General features: G+C 44.2%; 1 protein-coding gene across 1 annotated transcript in view; it reads right to left on the bottom strand.

Moving 5' to 3' along the window:
- SLC9A2 (solute carrier family 9 member A2) overlaps positions 1–24,278 on the bottom strand; it is a 91,398-nt gene extending 67,120 nt beyond the window's left edge. Inside the window, exon 1 of the mRNA XM_002691185.7 lies at positions 23,720–24,278. Coding sequence (XP_002691231.3) covers positions 23,720–24,002 — 283 coding nt within the window. The 5' untranslated portion in view covers positions 24,003–24,278. The remainder of the gene's footprint in view (positions 1–23,719) is intronic.
- Between the last annotated feature and the right edge of the window lie 3,138 nt (positions 24,279–27,416).

The raw sequence follows: 27,416 nt of genomic DNA, 5'->3' as shown, positions 1-27,416 counted from the left end.
GGCCTCTCGATGGCCACCCCAGCACTGTTTGTATGCACAGGGTCCTTATTCAAAGGGTAAAACATGAAAATGTCTCACACACAAATTCCATAACAACTTCCCATTTTCATCAATGGTAAGAGTATGTCACCATCTGTACTGACTTATTTCTCTCTTTGTAACATGATCCCACTCTGAGAATGGCACTCATTTTGATTATTATTACGTTGAATCAATGCAAAGAAATAGAGGAAAACAACAGAATGGGAAAGATTAGAGATCTCTTCAAGAAAATTAGAGATATCAAGGGAACATTTCATGCAAAGATGGGCTCGATAAAGTACAGAAATGGTATGGACCTAACAGAAGCAGAAGATATTAAGAAGAGGTGGCAAGAACACACAGAAGAACTATGCAAAAAAGATCTTCACGACCCAGATAATCACGATGGTGTGATCGCTCACCTAGAGCCAGACATCCTGGAATGTGAAGTCAAGTGGGCCTCAGAAAGCATCACTAAGAACAAAGCTACCACTAGCTACCAACTGGTGATGGAATTCCAGTTGAACTATTTCAAATCCTGAAAGATGATGCTGTGAAAGTGCTGTACTCAATATGCCAGCAAATTTGGAAAACTCAGCAGTGGCCACAGGACTGGAAAAGGTCAGTTTTCATTCCAATCCCAAAGAAAGGCAATGCCAAAGAATGCTCAAACTACCGCACAATTGCACTCATCTCACATGCTAGTAAAGTAATGCTCAACATTCTCCAAGCCAGGCTTCTCCAGCAATACGTGAACCATGAACTTCGATGTTCAAGCTCGTTTTAGAGAAGGCGGAGGAACCAGAGATCAAATTGCCAACATCCGCTGGATCATGGAAAAAGCAAGAGAGTTCCAGAAAAACATCTATTTCTGCTTTATTGACTACGCCAAAGCCTTTGACTGTGTGGATCACAATAAACTGTGGAAAATTCTGAAAGAGATGGGAATACCAGACCTGCCTCTTGAGAAACCTATATGTAGGTCAGGAAGCAACAGTTAGAACTAGACATGGAACAACAGACTGGTTCCAAATAGGAAAAGGAGTACATCAAGGCTGTGTATTGTCACCCTGCTTATTTAACTTATATGCAGAGTACATCATGAGAAATGCTGGGCTGGAAGAAGCACAAGCTGGAATCAAGATTGCCGGGAGAAATATCAATAACCTCAGATATGCAGATGACACCACCCTTATGGCAGAAAGTGAAGAGAAACTAAAAAGCCTCTTGATGAAAGAGACAGCAAAAGAGACACTGATGTATAGAACAGTCTTATGGACTCTGTGGGAGAGGGAGAGGGTGGGAAGATTTGGGAGAATGGCATTGAAACATGTAAAATACCATGTATGAAACGAGTTGCCAGTCCAGGTTCGATGCACGATACTGGATGCTTGGGGCTAGTGCACTGGGACGACCCAGAGGGATGGTATGCGGAGGGAGGAGGGAGGAGGGTTCAGGATGGGGAACACATGTATACCTGTGGCGGATTCATTTTGATATTTGGCAAAACTAATACAATTATGTAAAGTTTAAAAATAAAATAAAATTAAAAAAAAAAAAGAAAGTGAAAGAGGAGAGTGAAAAAGTTGGCTTAAAGCTCAACATTCAGAAAACTAAGATCATGGCATCTGGTCCCATCACTTCATGGGAAATAGATGGGGAAACAGTGGAAACAGTGTCAGACTATATTTTTGGGGGCTCCAAAATCACTGCAGATGGTGACTGCAGCCATGAAATTAAAAGACACTTATTCCTTGGAAGAAAAGTTATGACCAACCTAGATAGCATATTCAAAAGCAGAGACATTACTTTGCCAACAAAGGTCCGTCTAGTCAAGGCTATGGTTTTTCCAGTGGTCATGTATGGATGTGAAAGTTGGACTGTGAAGAAAGCTGAGCACCGAAGAATTGATGCTTTTGAACTGTGGTGTTGGAGAAGACTCTTGAGAGTCCCTTGGACTGCAAGGAGATCCAACCAGTCCATTCTGAAGGAGATCAGCCCTGGGATTTCTTTGGAAGGAATGATGGTAAAGCTGAAACTCCAGTACTTGGGCCACCTCATGCAAAGAGTTGACTCATTGGAAAAGACTCTGATGCTGGGAGGGATTGGGGGCAGGAGGAAAGGGGGACGACAGAGGATGAGATGGCTGGATGGCATCGCTGACTCGATGGACCTGAGTTTGAGTGAATTCCGGGAGCTGGTGATGGACAGGGAGGCCTGGCGTGCTGCGATTCATGGGGTTGCAAAGAATCAGACACGACTGAGCGACTGAACTGACTGACCGACTGACTGAAGTTGAATACACAACAAATTCCAAGTAACCCTAACTGTCCCAGACAATAGACAAAACTTCATGTAACATGAAAAAGTCTGGACCAGAGGTTGCAAACTGACAGGCCATGGGCTATCATGGCCTTCAGGGCTATTTTGTTTTGTTCATCTGATGTTCTAAAATATTGAGCTAATATCTGGAAATTGAGTTTGCAGGTAGAAATTCTCTTGTCTGGTTTATCCTGGAAAATCAGCAGACTGGGCCCTCTGTCCCTCACCCATATCAATGTGTTCAGGGGGACAACTAGCTTTAGCCAAGGCAAGTAGTGGCCCTCCAGCTCACCTGCCAGCTTCCCCCATCCCTGCCTCCCTACTCACATCTCACCAGTGCCCTCCCTACTCATGCACCACTAGGGCCACCCTGTCTGCCACCTGTCAACAGCTCAATTCCAAAAGTCAGTCTTAAGACGCAACTAAGACTGTAATGAAGATGAGGTTGTGAGGGGCCAGGGGAAACTTTTATTCTATTTCTCCTCACTGTTCTTTTTAGCCATGGGTGCAGGCTCAGTTGCTCACACATGTCTGACTTTTGCAACTGCATAGACTGTAGGCCGCCAGGCTCCTCTGCCCACAGGACTGCCCAGGCAAGAATACTGGAGTGCATTGTCATTCCCTCCTCCAGGGGATCTTCCTGACCCAGGGACTGAACCCATGTCTTCTGCTTGGCAGGCAGATTCTTTACCACTGAGCCATATGGGAAGCCCATATGTATGTATATATAAAGACTATTATTTCTCTGGATTTCAAGAAAAATCACAAATTGAAAACAATAACAAGCTATTCCTTCAAATGACAGAGTTCTTCGGCCCCAACCTTGGAGGTGCCTGGGAGGAACCAGGCTCTGACCAGGGCTAGGGTGGCCAGGAAGATGCTCCTGGAACTGGATCCCTTGGATCACAGGTCCTGGGGGTGCGGGGCTAGCAGACACACCCAGGGCCGGGGGGGGGCGGCCACGCTTCTGCTGCCCCAATCAGTCCAGGGCAGGCAGGTCACAAGGGAAGTTCTCTGGGCTGCTAAAGTGGCTAAACCATGGTGGTGAACTCAGGAACCACAGGGCAAAATAAATAGTCCACTGATACAGCCCCCTCATTCTGTGCCTTGTGGTATTTCTAGAACCCTCTAGAATCTCTTTAAAATCTATTCCAATGAAGGGACAAGCTTGGGCCACATCTGCTAGAGGGCTACCTCTGTAGTCCAAGGGGGTCACTCTTTGTCCAGGAATTGTCCAAGAGACTGACATGAAAGAGACAGCTAATAGAGTCTATGTAAAGTACACATTTTATATAATGATCTTGTCAAAAGCAAATTGATCTCTTCCTTTCCAAGATAAGAATTGTCCTTGAAGTTGGAGGAAAGAGAAGACAGTAAAGAAATGGTAAATAGATAAACAAATACACACACACTGTACTTTTCTATAATCCTATTTCTCATTTCTCACTTAGAGTTATTCATGGTTTTGAATTTTATATTCAATTGTTTACCACTAACTAGTTTTCAAAAAACCGAAACCAATTATGTACTTGAAAGCCTTGATTACTTCCTGCCAAGGAAGTAGATTACTTAGAATGCCCTGGTAATGGGTCACATTCTCCTTTTTGAAGCTACAGCTGGGAGGGGACAGGGGGATGGGTCCCAAGGATGTTCAGTTCTTGCTATCAGCACACTCAGGGTCTAGGACAGCCAACAGAGGAACAATGTGAGGCTTGTATCATATCAATTCGGCAAAATACTCTGTGAGCAAAATGCAGTCGAGGTGGAAGACACAGCCCGCACCATGCAGACAGCCTGGAGACGACCACCCCACAGCCCACTTGGCTTCCCTGGTGGCTCAGCAGTAAAGAATCCACCTGCCGATGCAGGAGACACGGATTCGATCCCTGAGGTGGGAAGAGTCCCTGGAGAGGGAATGGCTACCCACTCCAGTATTCTTGCCTGGAGAATCCCATGGACAGAGAAGCCTGGCAGGCTGAAGTCCAGAGTCTCCAAGAGTTGGACACGACTGAAGGGACTGAGTACACAGAGCCCACCAAGGCAGCAGCTCTGCCCCAGGAAATAAGTGACACTGGACAAAGTATTTCTGCAGATGCAATGCCCTGGGATGAAATACATGCCTCCCAACACCAAGTAAACTGATCCAGGGGCTTTCTAACACAGCCAGGTAGGAAACAGGATCCCTGATGGCAAAACGCTGAGTGTGAGCCCTGGCCACACTGAGTATTCTTATTTAGACAAGTCTTCAGGTTATGTTTCATGTGAACCGCAGCACTAAGTCATCACAGAACGTGCTCTGCATTCATTCTGCCTGCCCACTTACACTGTATGGCTATGAAGCAGATCCCAAAGCCCTTATTCTATGCTGGGCATTTTTTTTTAATATTTATTTACCGGACTGTGCCAGGTCTTAGTCATGGTATATAGGTTCCTCAGTTACCGCATGCGGGATCTAGTTCCCCAACCAGGATTGAACCTGGGCCCCCTGCATTGGGAACACAGGGTCTTAGCCACTGGACCACCAGGCAAGTCCCTCCACATCTTTAATTTTACTGAGTTTCATCTCCTTGTGACTCTGGACCCTCATTTTTCTCTTTTCCTTTTTCTTCATTTTCCATTTTAGTGATAGAAGGGGGATGATCAAGAAAGGATCAGGTCTGAACAAATCATTCTGATGGTAAAGACTTTCCAGTGTGCAGTGATTGTGTAGGGGGAATTTCAGAATTCAGGGACTTAGTAAGTTCTGGTGACTGTTTACAGAACAGACCCTTTGCAGAGCCTGCTAGACCGGAGCACAGAGGGAGGAAGCTCTGGGCTGGGGGAGAGGTGATAAGATTCTGTAACCTAGATTCAAAACTGTCGGTGCAGGCCAACAGCTGAAAGCAATTTTTATTTTAACCCCCGTGGGTTAGATGTTAAATCCTGGCATTTGTCTTTCAGCCCATGTGTTAGTAAATGATTGATGCTGCTTTTGGGTTTTGCCGTTTGCCCACTGTCATTGTTAAGCTCTACGAGGCTATTCAGGAAGCCTACCCCACCCACCCAACCACCTTGTGCCCGGGTTTTATTTTCTGTTTGGTTTTTAATCCTTGAAGAGCCCGCCTTCTAAATAAACTGACCACTTGCTTAAAATAAGTAGATCAAAAGGTAGGAAAGGAATCCACAATTGCCAGTAATTGCTCCCTGATTTCATTTTTCAATCAAGTGGTTGCTCGTATTCAATCACCAGTGATTTGCATGGTGGGGACCTATGGGTACACTGGAGCCTTGGGCTAAACTAAGAGACTTCCCTATTTGGTAAATTACACTATTTTCCAAACCATCTAGAATCATAGCACGTTCATCTACTTTGCCTCCTCTCTGGCTTCGGATTTTTACCAGCTCTTTGCACAACCAAGTGCCATACCATTTGCCTTTCATTGCAAAGACCGCCAGGGTTTCAAGGAACATCAAGACGTTTGCATCTTAAGGATCCTTATGTAGAGTCTTACCGCTCCACCTTCTTCATATATTATGTTTCATCAAAATAGCAGTCCAACCTACTAACACACTGAGAGGGGAAATGGAAGACTGGAGTCCTGCCAGTGATGCACTTTCGTCCACAGATTTAGAATTAGCAACAACTCCCCTGGTGTCAGGGACTTCAAAACTCAGAAGTGAAAACAGCAAGATCAAATGAAAAAAAAACAGCAAACAAACAAAATCGCTGGGGAGTGAGTGAGGTCATTCAATACATACATTAACTATCCAATCAACCAGTCCTTTCGGCAAAACCAGTAGCACTCTTGAGACAGGTTAAGAATAAGATAAAACACAATAAAGACTTCCAGGAAAAGCAACATGGATGATAGATGTGAAACAACTGAAAATATAAAACAATGTAGACATCCTAAGTTTTATCTCTGAACACACCAAGCTCCACAGAGGTAGACAAACACAAAGATACATGGTTTCCATCTCAGGAGACTGTACCCTGAGGAGGGAAGGACACTGAGTCCAGCCTAGCCAATAAACAGCCATCTGTCAGATAGTGACACAGAGCTCTGCAGAAACTCAGCCGGGGCCACAGGGCGCAGAGGGACTGGGGCTGGAGCTTGCGTGCAGGCGTATGTGTTTTCTAATTCCCTGAAAAACATAAGCTCAAGCTAGAGGCAGCATCCTCCCTGCCTTCCAGATAGTTCACCAGAGAAGTCTCAAAGAAGGATGCTCATTCTCCCAAGTGAGAACAGCTGGTACCAACGGTATCCTTCCCCATCCAGCACAATGGAAACTCCAGTCAGATAGGAAAGAGGGGGCTGGGCTGGGATTTCTCATCGTTCCTCCTCCTCACCATTTTAGTGTTTTCTTAGAGAAAATGTACACTCAGCCAATATGCGATTCTGCCTGAGGATGCTGGTGATAGAGAGGGTCGTGTGCACGCTAAGTCATTTCAGTTGTGTCCACCCCTTTGTGACCACATGAACTGTAGCCCGCCAGGCTCCTCTCCATCTGTGGAATTCTCCAGGCAAAAATACTGGAGTGGGTTGCCATGCCCTCCTCCAAGGGATCTTCCCAACCCAGGGATCGAACTCACATCTCTTTATATCTCCTGCATTGGCAGGCAGGTTCTTTACCATTAGCACCACCTAGGAAGCTGAGAGAGGGTCGGTGGGTGGTTTTAAAATTGCAGTAATGACTCTGAGTAGCACTTTGTTTTAAAACTCTTTCCCATCCAGATTTCTAAAGGAATACTATTTGTATTTGTACAAATAGTATTCCTTTAGAAAGGGACTTGAAAATACGCTGAAAAAACATGTTTCCCCTGCCCGTGTGTGAGCAGACTTGTCTAGGGACCTTGATGACACTGTAGACCCAAAAGCTCAGGGGGTGTCAGGAGGAGGGTAGGGAAGACAGGCTGCTGATGCAGAGAAGGGCTCACCTGACCCCTGACCCTGGGCGTTGGGTTTCAAGACAGGAACCTGGGATAAAATAAAGAATTTTCTCTTTCCTTGCAAATTAGCTTACAAAAGCAGCATGATGGTTTTTTAAGGATAGGCAACATTGGACATTGAAATACACACAATTTAGAGAGAAACCTACACATAACACCAGCACCTGGAGACAGGAATGTCTAGGCAATCTGACAACTGGCTACAGAACCACTGGACAGAGAGACCTCTATGGCGTAACACTGAGGCTCCAGAGAAGGAAACAGGGCGTCTGCTCTCATACAAAGGCCAACCACATCTCAAGGTCTCTCAGGGAGCAAGTTTTCTTAAGTGGATAAACTCTGTCTCAACAAACCAATCAGGAAGCTACAGTAAGTCTCCTACATACGAACTGTCAAGTTGTGAACTTCCAAAGATGTGAACGTACGTATGGTCCCAGCAAGGAACCAGAAGCTGTGCCATTAACGTCAGGCATGAGTGAAACTGCAGCTCGCCCTCCGTCTCCTGTTGCTGACGATCCTTCAGCTCTACCATCTCCCACCTCCTCCAGTCAGTGACTCTTCTTGCCTGTTCTCTCGATGCCAGCCTCTGGATGCCAGGTATCAGGCTGTTACAATGGTACTTTTCAAGGTACTGTACTGTAAGATTAAAAATGATTTATTTTTTGTGTTTGTTTTTTTATGTATTATTTGTGCAAAAAGCATTTATAAAGCTGTGGCAGTACAGTACTGTATAGTCGATTGTATTAGTTGGGTGCCTAGGCTAACTTTCTTGGAGAGAACAAACTGGGCTTATGAACGCTCTCTCAGAATGGAACTTGTTTGTATGCAGGGGACTTACTGTACTGTCATTATCTACAGATGAAATAACTGAAGTTAGAGAGGTTCATTAACTCACCCCTAAATCCACAGCTAGTAAGTGGGTGCACTCAGGTTTGGGGCAACAGAGCCTAAGGCACCACTCTGAGCTGGTGCAATAATAGCAGATGCATTGTAAGTGGGGTGACTGAGCGAACCACCATACAAACTAGTATATTTGAGAAGGAAAGGGCACAGAATTAAGACATGCGCTAGGGCAACAAACAAACCACGGACAGTTCAGGACGGATGATTCCCTTCAGGACCACGTGATTAAAGTGAGCAGAAACAAAAGCATCTCTAAATATTAGTTATTTAAACAACGATTGTTTATTGAGTACCTACTATGAGCCAGACATTGTTCTAGACAGGGAGTCAGTAAGTAAACGCCCTTCCTGCATGACGCTTACGTCCTGAAGTGTCGTTTACATGTGCACATGTGCAGGTACATGTGTACGTGTGTCTGATTTAGTAAGTATGTATGCATGTGCAGTGGTGAAACAGATTCAACATCTTTTCTCCTGTAAACCCGTTGAAACAGAACTTTGTCCTATTAACATTTACACGGTGGCTCAAGTTATATGGGTTGAACCTCTAACCTATGAATCTCTAACATGTTAAATACATGTTAATAAATAGCTTTTATTCAGAGATTTCACATATTTAAAGAAATGTTCTACTCTTATGAAATTCTTTTTTTTTAATTTTTTCTATTGGAGTATAGTTGCTTTACAATGTTGAGTTAGAGGGGCTATATGTACACACACACACTCACACACACACACACACACACACACACACACACATATCTCAAAAGGAGAAGCAGGTAACAGATCATGAGATGGTTGGATGGCATCACCAACTCAATGGACATGACTTTGCACAAACTCTGGGAGGTGGAGGAGAGCCTGGTGTGCTAGTCCATGGGGTCACAAAGAGTTGGACATGACTTAGCAGCTGAACAACAATGTACACATATAGCTGATTCACTCTGCAGTCCAGGAGAAACTAAATACATACTTCAAACACACGTTCAAATTCTACAATCCCTGAGTTAGGAGGTGGAGAAGGCCAGACCAAGATTCAGTTAGGGAGGTGGAGAAGGCCAGACCAAGATTCAGGAAGTCTAGACGTACGTTGAGGAATTCTAGACACACATCGAGGAATTCTAGATGCAAGTTGAGGAATTCTAGGGTTACGGGGTCTGCCTTGTCGTAGTTTTCTATGCTAACTCAGCAGAGTCACCATGTGTCACACTAACCTTAACTCTGCAGTCACAACTTGCTTTCATGTATCATTTCAGTTGGTTCCCCCAGTGATCCTCATTACTGTCTAATTTTACAGTGAAAATCTCAGACAGTCCACATGAGATAAAAAGGTTCAAGCAGGACCTCAGCGTAGGTCTCTGGGTCCAGGTTAAGGTTGAATGAAACCAGGCCAGTCAAGACATTCTGGACACCATGGGCAGATTTCCAAACTTCATAGCCTTCTCCACAGAAGGCAGGCTGCCAGGGCGAGACACAGGGGAGTGCCCAAGTACACTCCCCATGAACCCACCTCTCCCATGTAATAGCTGTGACACCTAAGCTCTCTAAACCTGTTTCCTCACCTACTTTTTGAAACTGGGGATCGTAATGGTGCCTGCCTCCAAGAGTTACTGTGAGGATTAAAGAGAATACTGGGTGTAAAGCACCTGACTCAGATTCCTGGCATGAAAAAAGGCTCCATCGTGAGCTATTATGACTCCATGAAAGAGGCCATCATACAGGGCCTATCAGCCTCTCCCATCTCCACCCTCTAGGCCACAGGGGAAGACACTGCCATGCTGGGGTGTGTAACACAGCTCAGGTGTCCCAGCCCACGCATTGCACGAAATAAGCTCACGAATCAGGAGTCACAGGATCAGCAGGGGCAGGATCTCAGGAATACGGCAGAGGGGTGCTTCTTGGTCCTGGGCCTCAATGAGGAATGTCCATGGTTCACAAACCCTTTAAGTGGCCTCAGAGTGCTTCCAATGCAGGGCGAGTATGTGTATGTACTCTGTTTCATTATCAGTCAAAATGCTAAGTTCAGTTGTGAATTTCGTTTCTCTTTCCTTGACACATGAGCCTCTGTAGGCCAACACTAAGGAATAACATGAAATTCACCTTTAAAATATGACTTCTGTCCTTGTTGGTTATCTATGTTATTAATATATATAGAAGTGCGTTATCTGTTAATCCCAAACTCCTAATTTCTCTCTCCCCCGTCACCCACTTTGGTAACCGTAAGTTTGTTTTCTATGTCTGTGTTTTGTATAGTAGTTCATTTGTATCATTTTAAAGATTCCACACATAAGCAGTATCATATATTTATCTTTCTCTGTCTGGTTTACTTCACTTAGTATGATCATCTTTAGGTTCATCCACATTGCTGCTGATGGCATTATTTCATTCTTTTTTATGGCTAAGTAGTACTCTATTGTGTGTATGGACCACATTCTTTCCACCCATTCATCTGTCAGTGGACGTCTAGGTTGCTTCCATGCCTTGGCTATTGTGAATCGTGCTTCAGTGAGCACTGGCGTGCATGTATATTTTCAAATTATGGTTTTCTCCAGATATATGCCCAGCAGTGGGGCACATGGTCACTCTAGTTTCCTAAGGATCCTCATACTTTTCTAGATAGTGGTTGCACCAATTGTACAGCACAGAGAACTATATTCAATATTTTGTAATAAGCTATAAGGGAAAAGAATCTGAAAAAGAATATGTGTGTGTGTGCATGCTCAGTTACTCAGTCCAGTCTGACTCCTTGGCAACCCCATGGACTGTAGCCCACCAGGCTCCTCTATCCATGGAATTCTCTAAGAAAGATACTGGAGTGGGTTACCATTTCCTCCTCCAGAGGATCTTCCCGACCCAGGGATCTAACCCAAGTATCCTGCATTGACAGGAAGATTCTTATCGTGGTGCCACCAGGGAGGCCCACGTGTGTGTATATAACTGAGTCAATCTGCAGTACACCTAAAACTAACACAACATTGCAAATCAACTATACTCCAATTAAAAAATCAAATTGAACTAAATTTGAAAATATGATTTTTTCATGACCACAAGGAAAGCTTGTAGAGGGATTCCCATGCCCTCCCCTGGAACTACTGGAGAGAGAAGAACACACACATCTTCAAACAGGAATGCATCTATAAAAATCAAGATCAGAAAGCCCTTGGACACCGATGAACAATGTGCAGGACTGTTGCAGGAAGTACATCAATTATGACTCATTACATTTAAAAGATGTAATTGCAAGAGAGTAAGCTGTAATTGCATATGTCTCATTTAGCAGGATAAGACGCCCATGTTCACACAGCTCTTTAATATAATGAACACATGTTTCTCTTGGCTTGTTTTCTTTTGCTGTAAAAAGTAAAATCTTTGTTACGAATATTTTCCTTCCCTACAGAGTCTTTCACGTTATCCCTATGGAAATATTAAACAGCCAGAAGCAGATACAGATCCCTACTTCTATCCTTAAATGCGAGAACCAAGTAGGTGAAGACCTGCCAGGATCACAAGACAATATTAATGGCAGAACTGCAACTGAATACTGTCTTTCTACCTCTGACGTTACTCTGCCAACAAAGGTCCTTATAGTCAAGGCTATAGTCTTTCCAGTGGTCACATACGGGTGTGACAGCTGGACCATAAAGAAGGCAGATCGCCAAAGAACTGATGCCTTCAAACTGTGGTGATGGAGAAGACTCCTGGAATTTCCCTGGAGAGCAAGGAGATCAAACCCATCAATCTTAAGGGAAATCAACCCTGAAGACTTGTTGGAAGGACTGATGCTAAAGTTGAAGCTCCAGTATTTTGGTTATCTGATGCAAACAGACAACTCATTGGAAAAGTCCCTGATGATGGGAAAGATTGAGGGCAGAAGGAGTAGAGGGCTTTAGAGGATGAGATGGCTGGATGGCATCACGGATGCAATGGACATGAACTTAGGCAACCTTCGGGAGTTGTTGAGAGACAGGGAGGCCTGGTGTCCTGTGGTCCATGGGGTTGCAAAGACTCAGAAACAATTGGGCTACTGGAAAAGAAAAGCAACAACAACAATCTCTGACTGGGAGACGTCTTTTCCAAAAGTAGGTCCAACACATCTTCAACTGCTGAGCTACTTCTCTTCAAGTATGGTAACTACAGGTCAAGAGAAAAGTCAGGTTAACTCAAAGTGCGATGAGAGTGACAATGAAATTCTCCTTCACAACCAAAGAGAACAGAAAGTAATGAAATAATACTTCCAGATGATAAGGCTTCCCCGATGGCTCACCAGGTAAAGAATCCGCCTGCAATGTAGGAGACACAGCGGATGCGGGTTCAATCCCTGGGTTGGGATGATCCCCTGGAGAAGGCAGTGGCAACCCACTCCAGCATTCTTGCCTGGAGAATTCCATGGACAGAGGAGCCTGGTGAGCTACAGTCCATGGGGTCACAGAGTCTGACAAAACTGTGTGACTAATCAGTAGCAGCAGATGATAAATGGCTATCATTTCAGCTCCTATAAAGCACAAGCTGGTATCAAGATTGCTGGGAAAAATATCGATAACCTCAGATATGCAGATGACACCACCCTTATGGCAGAAAGTGAAGAGGAACTAAAAAGCCTCTTGATGAAAGTGAAAGAGGAGAGTGAAAAAGTTGGCTTAAAGCTCAACATTCAGAAAACTAAGATCATGGCATCCGGTCCCATCACTTCACGGGAAATAGATGGGGAAACAGTGGAAATGGTGTCAGACTTTATTTTTTGGGGCTCCAAAATCACTGCAGATGGTGATTGCAGCCATGAAATTAAAAGATGCTTATTCCTTGGAAGGAAAGTTATGACCAACCTAGATAGCATATTCAAAAGCAGAGACATTACTTTGCCAACAAAGATCTATCTATTCAAGGCTATAATTTTTCCAGTAGTCATGCATGGATTTGAGAGTTGGACTGTGAAGAAAGCTGAGCACCGAAGAATTGATGTTTTGGAACTGTGGTGTTGGAGAAGACTCTTGAGAGTCCCTTGGACTGCAAAGAGATCCAACCAGTCTATTCTAAAGGAGATCAGTCTTGGGTGTTCTTTGGAAGGACTGATGCTAAAGTTGAAACTCCAGTATTTTGGCCACTTCATGCGAAGAGTTGACTCATTGGAAAAGACTCTGATGCTGGGAGGGTTTGAGGGCAGGAGGAGAAGGGGATGACAGAGGATGAAATGGCTGGATGGCATCACTGACTCGATGGACGTGAGTTTAAGTGAACTCCGGGAGTTGGTGGTGGACAAGGAGGCCTGGCGTGCTGCAATTCATGGGGTCGCAGAGTCGAACACAACTGAGTGACTGAACTGAACTGAACTGATACTCTGTGATATAATCATTCAAGAGAATACTCAAAATAAAGACATTTTCATACAAAGATCAGGAGAATTTATCAATGGAAGCCTCCCTTCCCAAAGTATCCACTAAATTACACATTTCATTAAAAAGAAAACAATCTGGAAAAAAGAGGAAACAGAAGAAGTAACAATGAAGAAAAAATGGTAAGCATGTTTAGAAATCTATGTAGACATTGTTTGCAAAAATTAAAAACTAAGTCGTGGAGGAAATTAACTACAAATCAGGTCTAAATTATAAGGTAAAAAGATATAATTCTGAAATTGGCAGATAGCAGGTAAAATTTTTTTAATATAAATATTATTCATGAAGACAACAAAACAATAAGAAAACAGAAAATAATATGTTTACTGTGATCCCAAATGCAATTTTCACATTTTACATATATTAACAAACTTAATTCTCACAACAGCCTAGGACATGGGCACTTTTACTATCCCCATTTCACCAAAGGGTAACTGAGCTCAGAATTTCAGTTATGTACCAAAAAATCATACAACTACAAAATTATGCAAGAAAATGTTCCTGAGATGTGAGCCAAGGCAGACTGGACTGGGTCCTGTTTACTCAGGTATCTTATTAAAATTGAAATGTAACCACAAAAAATATGGAAAGAGAATATATGATAATATATTAAAAAATGAAGGGAAAACTTGACTCAGCGAAAATATGACAAGAGAACTGAAGAGACCAGGTAAAAGTGTAGTAAACAGACGGTAAAGTCTGAATATATCATTATGCACAACATACATAATTATGCTTCTCCTTAAACTGCAGATATTTGAAATTTTAAATTAAAGATAGAAAGTCTACTCACATGTGGTTTAACGAGATACAGCTAAAGGAAAATTACCCAGTTGATTTGATATGATAATTATGGTTAGGGAAAAAACATGTCTGGAAAATATAGGTGTGGAAAACATAGATACAGAAAAAAATACATGTGCAAAATGAAGTTTATTTTGAATAGCAATAGGGATATAAGAAAAAACAGACTTTGAGCCACAAGAAAAATGTTTAAAATAGGGACATTAATGAGTAACCTAATAAGTAAAGGAAGGATTTACTCAGAAGATTTTAACAATATTGAGCTAGTAGATACTTAATAACAAAGCATTAAAATATTAAAGCAAAAAATAACAAACTTACAAACAGCAATTGACATCACAGTCTTAGAGAGTGGTTTTAATGTACCCCCAGAAACTAATAGATAAAATAACCCCAAAAAATTGGTAATGCTATTTCATATCTGCACTCCATAATTTGAAATTTCATCTAGTCCTCTGCGTGTATGCACATATGTGTGCCGGTATATGTGTACAAGTGCCTGCATGGAATAGAGAACACACAATCTTTTTCAATCAAAGCTTGAAATGTAGTTTTAAATGACCACCTATTAAGTCAGAGTGTGTGTGTGTGTGTGTGTGTGTGTGTGTGTATGTGCGTGCACTCAGTTGTATCTGACCCTTTGCAACCCCAGGGACTGTAGCCTGCCAGGCTCCTCTGTCCATGGAATCTTCCAGGCAAGAATACTGGAATGGGTTGCCATTTCCTATTCCAGAAGATATCCCCAACCCAGGGATCGAACACAAGTCTCTTGCGTCTCCTGCATTGGCAGGCAAATTCTTTACCGCTCACCCAGCTGGGAAGCCCCATTAGGCCACAGAAGATGTCTCAATCAATATAAAAAAACAACCAGGTCTATATAACCAAAATGGACTAAACTATGAATAAAAATTTAAAAATAACCATACATCTCAAAATGTTTATTACTATAACTCAAACTACAATCCTAAATACTTATTGAGCTACAATAAAAAAATCACAAGGAAAATGTAAAACACTGAGAATTGAGCTAAAGTAAAAACTCTATACGTCAAAACCATGCAAAGCAACTGAAACAGGATCAGAAGGATATATTTCTAGCCTTAAATACGTATATTACCATTCCTCTAAATTATAAACATTTGGATCATGAGAATTCATCTTTAAGAAGAGTTTCATTTAATATTCCTATTTCATCTCAGGAGGCATTTATTTGACTTCATAAAGACCAAACTGTATTTTACAGGTCCTGATGCATCATCAACAGTCATGTTTCCAGCTTTACCACTAATGTACGGTGTTAAGTTCTCCTCAGAATACAGATGGTTTGCAAGTTAAAAGCAGTAATGATTTCACACCAATTATTAGGAAAGTGCAATTTCATTTGCATCATCTCCCCGAATTCTTTAGTCTTTACCATTTTCTTTATTGCTATTATTATAACTTGCAATAGATAAATTTACATAAATTTAGAGTACCATGAATACTTTTTATTTTTATTTTATTTTTAAAAAGTTTTTATTGGAGTATCATTGATTTAAAATGTTGTGTTAGTTTCACGTGTACAGCAAAGTGAATCATATATATATATATGTCTCCACTTTTTTTTTAAGATTTTTCCCCATACAGGCCATTAGAGAGTACTGAATAGAGTTCCCTGTGCTATACAGCAGGTTCTTATTAGTTATCTATTTTATACATAGTAGTGTGTATATGTTGGGCTTCCCGGGTAGCTCAGCTGGTAAAGAAGCCACCTGAAATGCAGGAGACCCTGGTTTGATTCCTGGATCAGGTAGATCCCCTACAGAAGAGACAGACCACCCACTTCAGTATTCTTGGGCTTCCCTGGTGGCTCAGACAGTAAAGAATCCACCTGCAAAGTGGGAAACCTGGGTTCGATCCCTGGGTTAAGAACATTCCCTGGAGGAGGGCATGGCAACCCACTCCAGTATTCTTACCTGGAGAATCCCCATGGACAGAGGAGCCTGGTGGGCTCTGTGGGGTCGCAGGGAGTCAGACACGACTGAGTGACTCAGCACAGCACAGTGTGTATATGTCAATCCCCAATTCCCAATTTTATCCCTGTTCACCCTAGTCAAGGCTATGGTTTTTCCAGTAGTCATGTATGAATGTGAGAATTGGACTATAGAGAAAGCTGAGCGCCAAAGAATTGATGCTTTGGAACTGTGGTGTTGGAGAAGACTCTTGAGAGCCCCTTGGACTGCAAGGAGATCCAACCAGTCCATTCTAAAGGAAATCAGTCCTGATGTTGAAGCTGAAACTCCAATATTTTGTCCACCTGATGCGAAGAGCTGACTCATTTGAAAAGACCCTGATGCTGGGAAGGATTGAAGGCGAGAGGAGAAGGGGACGACAGAGGATGAGATGGTTGGATGGCATCACCGACTCAATGGACACGAGTTTGAGTAAACTCTGGGAGTTGGTGATGGACAGGGAGGCCTGGCATGCTGCAGTCCATGGGGTCGCAAAGAGTCAGACATGACTGAGTGACTGAACTGAACTCACCATATCCCCTGGTAACCATAAGTTTGTTTTCTACATCTGTGACTCTTGTTTTGAAAATAAGTTCATTAGTTACCATTTTTTTAGATTCTGCATATAAACAATATCATATGATATTTGTCTTTCTGTGTCTGACTTACTTCACTCAGTATAATAATCTCTAGGCCCACCCATGTTGCTGCAAATGGTTCTTTTATGGCTGAGTAATATTCCATTGTGCATATGTGCCATATTCTCTTTATCCATTACTCTGTTGATGGACATTTAGGTTGCTCCCATGTCCTAGCTATTGAAAAAGTGCCACAATGAACATTGGGGTGTATATGTCCTTTCAAACAGAGCAATCAACAAAGGATTAATCTCCAAAATAGAGTGTCATAAATGTTTTGTTTATAACATAGTCTCAAGTGTCAGTTTTCCACAGCTGTGAATTTAATGAGAATAAATAAATAGCCATATTTTGGACAAGATGATGACAAGAAAATGGCTCAGTAGGAGTTATAACAACTAAACTATTTAAATATCTTTGTCCACTTTAATAAGACTAATGTCAAATAGCCATGCCAATTGTGGAGCTTGTCAGTTCATAAAAGTATTCATCACTGAAAATATTGAAAGTAATGCTAATTATGTTTTCAATTGTAACTGTTTTTTCAGCGATTAATAATCCTTATAAGTTTGGAGTCAACATACTGGAAAACAAGTAACTTCAATAATTAATGAGGTAAACTTTCAATTCAGTAATTTTTTAAATAATGACAAAATACACCCTAATAAAGTAGAAGTAACTAAATAATAGAGAGCAGAAATTTATAAATTAGAAGCCAACCAGAATGCAATTCTTTGGAAAAGAATAAAATAAATAAACTTCTATGAATTTTGATCAAAGTAAAGAAAGATAAAAATAACAATGTTAGGAAAAATAAAGTAGAACTTAAATACAAATAAAGTGAAGATTTTTAAAATCATGAAAAATAGATTTCTTCCCATAAATTTAAAAATGCAAATGAAATAATGACTTTCTAGAACAATAAAAACAACAAAACTGACCTAAGAGGACATAGACAAGCCAACAGAACAACAAACTTTAAAGCAATTGAATCATTAGTGAAAATATACCCATACACAAACCAACCAATTCACCTGGTTTACAGGTAAGCTTTTACAAGCCTACAAAGTACAAATAAGTTTATACAAAAGGTTTTCTGTATACCTCTTTAGGACTTCAAGCTATGCAAAAGAATTCTGTAAATGACAAAGCATCTCATTAATGATAAATATTATTCTCATTTTTAAAGTTGACCCAAAGACCAACATTTTTGGTAGGAAATCACCTGCTGTTATCTTAAAAAGTACAAAATTATATCTGTGGTAGAGTGCAGTGATAATTCTAGAAGACATGTGAAACGATCTTTAGAAAGACCCTTGAAGTCATCCTTTGGACAGAAAACAGGAAAAGTATGGTCGGCCCAATAGGAAGAGACGGTGGCTTTGAGAAAGTAAGAAATTAGACCTCTTCTTTGAGCTTTATCAGGAACAAACACATGTCATCAGGAGCACCTGGCTTTACAGGTGTGTTCAAAGTGAGACGTAGTTCAAATAATAAATGAAAGGCATGAGCCTCATCCACTGACCAACCAGTTGGTGAATACGCTTCAGGAAAACCAAATGTAACAAAGAGAAACAGATCAAAGGCAAGGATGGGTTTTTCCAGAGATCAAGATCTCAGTAATCAGGTGGATATTAACTAAAGAAACTCTCTGGTTTCATATTTAAATTCAGAACTGCCTGGAGCCCAGAGGAGAAACATTCATGCACCAAACTGCTTTGTCTTCCCCCTCAAATAACAATCCAAGTTATATCATTTCAAGACAACAGGATGAACAGAAGACAAAAATTGTGCATGCTAACCCAAGTTCAAGGGCAAAGGTGAGAGATGACACCTGGAAAAGGCAAACAGGCCAGCTTCTCATGACTGCAAGAGTTGACAGAGTGTCTGGAGATCCACTGAGACAAACAAGGCAGCTGTGCTGCTCTAAACAGCAGGGGACACACTGCTTTGTCCCAGGACCCTGAACAGAGTTAGAATGTATGCCCAAGTTCACCCAGTCTAGGACAAATCCACTAACCCACTTCTTGGGCAAGGAATTCAGAGGAGACAAGCTTAGAATGAACAGGTTTCCCAGGTGGCTCAGTGGTAGAGAATCCACTTGCCAATACAGGAGTCATGGGTTTGATCCCTCAGTCAGGAAGGTGCCCTGGAGAGAGAAATGGCAACCCACTCCAGTATTCTTGCCTGGAAAATCCCATGGACAGAGGAGCCTGGCAGGCTACAGTCCACAGGGTCATAAAAGAGTCGGACATGACAATGACTAAATAAGCAACAAACAATCTTAGAACACACTAGGAAATTTTTCCTTTCTTCATCCTCTGGCTACCTATTATTCCAGGCTGTAGAACTCCATCCCTGTGTCCAGGATTTACCAGGCAAACTGAGCAGTTATAACTGTTTAAAAAAAATCAAGTCACTCAAAATATAAACATCCAAAGTGAAAGAACAATTACAGTTCAAATGCACAAGGATGTAAGTGAAAAAAATTTCGGGAGATCTTTCTTGCCAAAAACAAAACAAAACACAACTTTTCAAAGGTGGAGCGAATCTGCTGCATTCTTTTATTTACTTAACCCACTTCACACACACACATACACATCATCATCATCATCAATTTAGGAAACTTTTCAACTACAGAACTTTCTTTTTGATCAAGTCACAGGAAAGTGGACTGTCCCTGATAATCAAGTTGTTGTTCAGTTGCTAAGTTGTGTAAGACTCTTTGCAACCCCATGGACCAGGCCTCCCTATCCATCACTATCTCCCAGAGTTTGTTTAAACTTATGTCCATTGAGTCAGTGATGCAATCCAACCATCTCATTCTCTGTCTCCCCATTATTTTGCCTTCAATTTTTCCCAGCATCAGAGTCTTTTCCAATGAGCTGACTCTTCGTATCAGGTGGCCAAAGTATTAGAGTTTTGGCTTCAGCATCAGTCCTTCTAATGATTATTCAAGGTTGATTTCCTTTAGGCTTGACTGACTTGATCTCCTTGCAGTCCAAGGGACTCTCAAGAGTCTTCTCCAACACAGTTTGAAAGCATAAAGCTGGATCATTCAACACTACTAAAAATGCATTTTCTCACTTCTGATTGAAGTATTTCTAAGGTTACAGTAGACAGCAATCTAGAAAATGATTCTGAATTCACCACTGGAAATGATTTCAACCTCCTACAAATGCTATTAGGTGCCTCCGTGGGGGCAACCTGTGATCCACATTCAGCTTAATCACTAGCAATGTTCCTCCATGTTCTCTGGGGCAGGTAAGCTCAGGTACGCTAGGTACACACTAAAAAAACTGCCCCAAATGCAAACCGCGACATTTTGCATGAGTTAACACTCCCATTCCCCCATAGCCTCACATCTCCCTGCACTGACTGCTCAATTCATCACCCCACCCAAATATGAGTTAATCACATCATACAAGTCCTGCCAAAGTAATAGTCTTTCCAGAGTGTACATGCTAAGTCGCTTCAGTCTTTCCAGTGCAAAAGTTCAAGTAGAATCTGATTGACCAGACTACTGTTTAATGGGCTGTAAAAATGTCTTAGGTACCTGCACAGTCTTCCCTAAAGCCAAAAAGAAAGTTTAGGGCCTTGGGGACAGGGGGGCGGATCCCCGGGCATTTTATAGGTCTTCTAGGAACAGAGCTACAGCAGATGGACAGGGCTGGACTATATACTGGAAGAACCTAGAAAAGACCCCAAGCACTAGCTTGTGGCTCAGCTGGTAAAGAATCTGCCAGAAATGCAGAAGACTCTGGTTTGATTCCAGGATTGGGAAGATCCCCTGGAGAAGGGACAGGCTACCCACTCCAGTATTCTTGGGCTTCTCTGGTGGCTCAGATGGTAAAGAATCCACCTGCAATGCGGGAGACCTGGGTTCGATCCCTGGGTTGGGAAGGTCCCCTGGAGGAGGCCATGGCAACGCACTCCAGATTCTTGCCTGGAGATTCCCCATGGACAGAGGAGCCTGGCGGGCTACAGTCCATGGGGTCACAGAGTCAGAAACAACTGAACAACTAAGCACAGCACTAGCTTATCCTTATTTCTCTGAGAACCACACCCTCAACCCACCATCTCTACTCCACTCAGACCCTTCTGGCCAAGAGACATGAACATCATCTGTTTCCATCTGGATGCCGCATCACATGCAGAAAGGAAAGAGGAAGCTCCAAATTTGGAGGAGGCAGAGAGATGGGCAGAACAGCAAAGTGCCAGGGAATATAAACACATCTGGATGAGAAAACTGCCAATGGGAAGATAAATACATCCATGAGCTCACACAAGCAACAATGCCTTTTAATAAAACACTGTACAATTAACATGATAAGGTCAAATAAGATAGATAGATCATGACAGAAAAACAAAGCAAGTGTTAAAAGGCAACCTGAGATAAGAACACTTGGAAAAGGCGGAGCCTAAGACAGAAGCAGAAAAAGGGGAGAGGCGGCCCAGTCCAGAGGAAAAGGAACCATAGTGCCAGAAAACTGTCAAGAGTGATTTCTGCTTCTCTTCCACCACTTCTGATGGTGACAATACTCAGTACTCACTGCATGCCCAGCTGTCCTATGAAGGTTACACACATCTCTTCTCATTTAACCCTGACACCAAACAAGCCTCCAGGGTAGGCAGGAAGATGAGACATTGAGCAGAGCTGGGTGAAATTCTGGCTCACCATCTGGCAGCAAGGTAACATCTCCATCTCTCAATTGCCTTGCATATGATATGCGGTCATCATTTCTGCCCCGGATGATTGTTAAAATTAGAGATAATGAACTTAAGTGCCTACTAGCGGCTGTTATTAGAGTGAGTGATCAGATGAAGATAATCAAGAGTGAGGAACAGAAGGAAGAGCCACAGTTGAATAAAAATGGCAACAGAGAAGCAGTCATAGAAACAGAAAGGAAGCACTACGCCAGGGACAAAGATTCAGACAGAGAAAAAGAGAACAGAGAACACTTGGCTCTCCGCTTTGTGTGTCTGTGCAAACTGTCTGAGTTTTATTTTCCACCTCCACCAAGCAGGTATATACTATCTGCCCTTCCTACCTGGCAGGGTTGCCCTGAGGACCATATAAGGAGACGAGCACCTGCATTTACAAGGACAGGCAACACTTTTATGCAAATGTGCACATCTGCTTAATACATGGAGAAATCCTTTCCCCCTTATTCTATTTCCCAAGGGAAATTAAAACATTCAACCAGTTTTAATGTTAAAACCGGGCAATTACAGGCTGTAAAGTCTTCTTTGGGCACCGTTAACAGAATCTGGTTAATGTAATCTAACATCCAAGATTCGGCTTCTTCCCTGCAACTTGCACCATCTACAAACTTGTTTTGCGCTTCCCTCTCAATTTATGTCTTTGTTTATTCCTCTCTGGAATGTTGTTCCCTTTCATCTGCGATGGACCGTCTTCTAGTCATCCCTGAAAACCTAGTTGAAATGTTTGTCCAGCATGAGGAAGTGATTCTCTTCTCTCTACACTGCATATTATCTTTTCTGAATGTCTTACTCCATCTAGCATTTTTATGGATTATGATCACTGGGCTGTATGCCATCCCCTCCCCCCAATCTTCAGGTGTGAGGATGCCAGCAATGTGTCTTTTTATCCTTTATGTAGACCTTAGAGCATGGGTCTTTTCAAGGGGCAAATGTATAAAACATATGCAATAATGCATAAATTCTGTCCACCTAACAACTTTTTGGAATCATTACACCAGTAACTGCTATATTCTAAGATTAAAAAGTATATACATATAAAGTAAAAATAATATAAAGCACCACAAGCATAATAAAATTTAAGTGGGGTGAAAATAAATGAAGATGAATGAATAAGCCAACAAAGTCCTACTGTATAGCATAGGGAACTCTGTTCAATGTCATGTGGCAGCTTGGATGGGAGGGGAGTTTGGAGGAGAATGGATACAAGCATATGTACGCCTGAGTCCCTCCGCTGTCCACCTGAAATTATCACAACATTGTTAATCAGCTATACTCCAATACAATAAAAAAAATTTTAATTTTTTAAATTAAAAAAAAAAGGTGAGAAAACAGATTTGGAGATATATTTCCAAATGAGAGTTTAAGGTAGTTTTTGAAACTTGGGTTTTTTTAAACATGCAACTGGCTTCACTGGCCTTAGTCACCAAGAAAATGCTTCCTGGAGAGCTGTCACTCTCCAGCCTTGGCCCAGAGGAGGGAAGGCACAGGGCCCCTTTCCCAGACACCCTGTCGTGCTGCAGGCACTCAGGTGCCCCTGATCCCCTTTTCCAGACACCGCAGCAGTCAGGTGCGGGCCAGGGTCTGCGTGGCTACCAAGGCGCATCCATCTCCAAGCATCAAGGGCTTCGACCATTCTAGCAGCACTGATGCCCTGCTCCCAGTAAGTGAGACCCAAAATTTCAGCCCACTCCCCTCCTCCCGCAATCAACAGGTCTCCACTTTGCCAGAGGGCTGTCACTCGGCATGCCAGGCAGAGGAAGCAGCGAATCGCTAAGTTGGTTACAGGTTGCAACTCCGGGGCTATTTCAAGGCCAAGTTCCACAAGAACCAAAGCATAAAGCTGCTCCCCCCACACCCCTCCCCCGGGGAGGGAAGGTCCCTTTCGGCGAGATGAAGCTGCTCTGTCGCCCCTGCCCGGGTCCCGGGGAGGCGGCCACGACCCAGAGGTCAATTCGCCGCGGCCCCTGCCCCACCCCCGCGGGTCCGGCGCGCTCACCGATCTTGGCCAGGGAGGCCAGCAGGATCCACAGGGTGATCTCGAAGGGGATCTGCACGTGGGGGTAGTCCAGGGTGAACACTGGCAATCGGCTCTCCTCGAACGGCGTCGTGCCCGGAGCCACCACGCTGGCGGGGCTGGGCGGAATGGAGCTCGTGCCCCGGGCCCGCGGCGCGTCCAGCAGGGTCTCGGCTCGGGCGCCCGCCGGCCCCGCCGCCTGCAGGAGCAGCAGCAGCAGCAGCAGTGGGGCCTGCCCTCTCAGCCCAGGGCCCGCCGGCTCCATGGGCGCTGCTCCCCGCGCCACTGTAGCCCAAGCGGTCGGCCCTTCGTGCGCTCAGCGCATCGCCCCTGAGCCGGCAGCGCTGCCCGCCGCCGCCACGGGGCCGGGAGTCTGCGACGCACCGGCCCGGTCCCTGCTGCGAGCAGGCGCAGCGCCTGGCGGGCGCGCACGGGACACTCGAGGCCACAGCGCGGACCCTCGGCGCCCTCAGCCGCCCGCCGCCGCCGGCCGCCGGCCCATGTCCCGTCCGCCGCCCGCCGCGGCTGCAGGCCCGGCCCCGGGCGGCCCGCGGGCGGGGGCGGGGCGGGGCGGGCGCGGCGCCCGCCGCCGCTGGGCGGGAGGACCGGCCCGGGGCGGGCGCGCGACGCACCTGCCGAACCCGCCGGCGAAGCGGGGCCCGGAGCCGCGGGGGCGGCGGCCGCGCTCGCCTGGGGCCCACGCCGCGCGGCGAGACCGGCCAGCCCCGGAGCCGGGGAGCTCTGGGCGCACGGGCCGCGCCGGGCGCGAGGTGACCGGAGCTGTCCCCGCCCCGGAGGCCGCGTCGGGCATCCATCCAGGGAAGGGGCCGGCGCACCCACGCGGCGCGCGGGGGAGACCCGGGGCGCGCGCCCGGCGCGGAAGGTCTAGAAAAGTCTCCTGGGGTCCCTCTTCCTATACTTCGCCAGGTCGTGCCTGGGGCACTCTCTGTCTCTGTCTCGGGGCGCCGTGTTCCCGCGATCCCACCCGAGCCTCGGCTTTACCACCGAGCACGGCTGTCAATCGCCGGACCCCTGTCGGTTCCACTATTCTTCCCGCCCCCGTCACAAAAAAGGAAAACATCTCTGATTTCAGGCTTCGAGGTGTTCACGTCCCGGAGCAGCAGAACCATCATTATTTCGTGGAAAGCCGGTGATTTGCAGAGCTCAGATGAACCCGCTCCGCTAATTACAGGACAGGCTGTGGTCTGGAGAGCGGAGGCGAGGAAGTGCGGTTCCCCTTCTGGATCGGAAGGAGCCCCGTCTGCCCGCTCACCCGGTCGTCCTGGTTCTGAGATTCGGAGTGAGCGCAGCGGCCTCGCGGGAGTCGGCCTTGACCTTGCTGCCTGCCATCCGCTGTCGCAGCATCTTTGTCACCAGGAACTGAAGGCTCCCTGAAAGCAGACAAGTGGTCACTTCAGTACCTGAAACCGTTTTGCCTTCGTTAGGAAACCAAAATCTTTTCTCATTTTGTTAATGCGTCCAGACATGGCTCCTGCTGTTAAACGCCCTGAAGTTCAACATTCGAGGCAAATTTTACTTTCAAAGTTCTAACATAGGGAATCTGAAATGTCAGCAAAAGGGACAAGGGAAAAAAAAAATTCCTTGACCTGAACAGCCGTTTTCAGACCTTGGAAGAAATGAGGAGAAACAAGTCCAGGAGAAAAATGGGAGGATTCTAGCAGAGGGCACAGAACACTTCCCTTAATACTTGACAGAACATATCTGTTTAAAAAGTGCAACAGAGTAGAATTTAAGGATGGTCTATCCTCTGTAAAAAATAATAATAATAATTGAGCCATCCAGAAATCTGCCTCCCCCTCTCTATTGGAAATTGTCTGGAAATCTGCTGGAAATTTGTGTTAAAATGTGAACTTAGCATTTCCTTCTAAGGGAAGGAGCAGCAAATAACTGCTTTTAAAAAAGCAAAAGTGTATCTCCACATGGGAAGCTCAATGCAAGGTATTTTTTGTGTGTTGTTGTTAATCACCCTGAAAACCAAAGACATGCTATACCCATTGTACCCATTTTATGTGAAGAATTAGGATGAAGGAAGGTAAAAGCAAACAAGTAAAAAGACTTACTCAAGCAGGGGTCTGAAAGGAATTCCAGCCCAGGCCTGTTCAGGTAACACTGGTTCCATCCCACCTTCCACCCTGTGACTAGTTGCTCCCCAAAGAGTAGGTTACTTCCTTAGGGGCTTTCAAATAGAATAGTGGAGATTCATTTAGGAAATATCCCCGAAAGCTGTAGCAGAATAAAGTATTATTTCCAGTAAGCGAATCAGGCCAGTTCTACACATTGAGTGAAATAATGGTAGGCCAAAGGCACATTCTGACAGTAATTTCTAGGAGTCTGACTCACGTAATCTATTTAAGGATAATGTCACCCCAGAACCAGGATGATGAAGGTCAGATCTACGATTCTGGGACCTTCCTGCCCATGGGAGCTGTAATGACTTCAAACTCCAGGTTTGATCCCTGAGTCAGGAAGATTCCCTGGAGGAGGAAATGGCAATCTATTCCAGTATTCTTGCCTGGAGAATCCCATAGACAGAGGAGCCGGGGGTGGGGGTGGGGGGTGGAGTGGGGTGGGAGGGGAAAGCTTCAGTCCACAGAAGCACAAAGAGTTGGACATGACTGAGCGACTAACACAACACTGTAGTTGAAGGTTATCAACTTTTTCTTACATTTGGAAAAATGCTCTTTTATTTATTCTTATCCACGGAAGATGAATGTCTTGACTGTAAACACTCTTGCCATCTCTCAAACAAGAAAGGGTTAAATTACACCCCTTTGCTGACAAGGGCTTGGCTGAGCCATTTCTCTGAAGGGCCCCCTGACTAGGAACTCAGCCCCTAAAAGTGATAAAAACATCACCTATTACTGTACCCATGGGAGGAATGAAGTCTCTGCCAAGTTAAAAATCCCTGAGTGGCTCCTCAGTACCTTCGGAAAGACAGAAACTCTGCAGTGACCCACCTAATCTGACCTTTGCCCTTTCCTCTTACTACTTCATTTCCGGGCCCCACCCTCAATGCTCTATGAACTCTGATCAATGTTCTAGGATCGCCCTCTCTTCAAGGCCTTTGCACACCAGTCCCTGTGCAGAGGAAACTTTCTGCCCTCTGCCCTACACTTTCCTGCTAGGGTCTCAGCTCAAAGGTAACTGGATCAAGGAACAATTACCTGGCACCTGCATTTCTGAACTAATTAGGGCCCTTTTGTGCCCTCTGATTCTCCCCCTACCTTTCTGTCTTAGCACTTCGTCATTTTCCTTCTCTCCAACTAGACAGAAAGCTCCATGAAGGTAAGGATGACCTGTTTGGTTCACTTTTTTATTCTTAGTCCCTGACACAATGCCTGGAGCATAGTAAGTACCCACTGAGTATGTGCTGGGTGAATAAAAGTGGTCTGACCTGGAATGACTGTCCTCCAGCCTTGGGGACATGGGCTGCAGAACTTTCTCATGGTTGGATCAGTTTCAGGTTGGATGTGAATAGCTCCACGTGAAATGTTTCCTTCCAATGATCCTGGTTCATATTTTGGGGACTCACATCTCCTTTTCTCTTTTCTACCCAAATGTGAAAATCCAATCACATGATGTGATTTCTAAATAATTTCATACATAATAATTACCTGGAGAAGGAAATGGCAACCCACTCCAGTATTCTTGCCTGGAG

The sequence above is a fragment of the Bos taurus genome, chromosome 11 (genome assembly GCF_002263795.3).
Source record: "Bos taurus isolate L1 Dominette 01449 registration number 42190680 breed Hereford chromosome 11, ARS-UCD2.0, whole genome shotgun sequence".
Classification (NCBI taxonomy): Eukaryota; Metazoa; Chordata; class Mammalia; order Artiodactyla; family Bovidae; genus Bos; species Bos taurus.
This window is presented reverse-complemented; position numbering and strand designations above follow the sequence as displayed.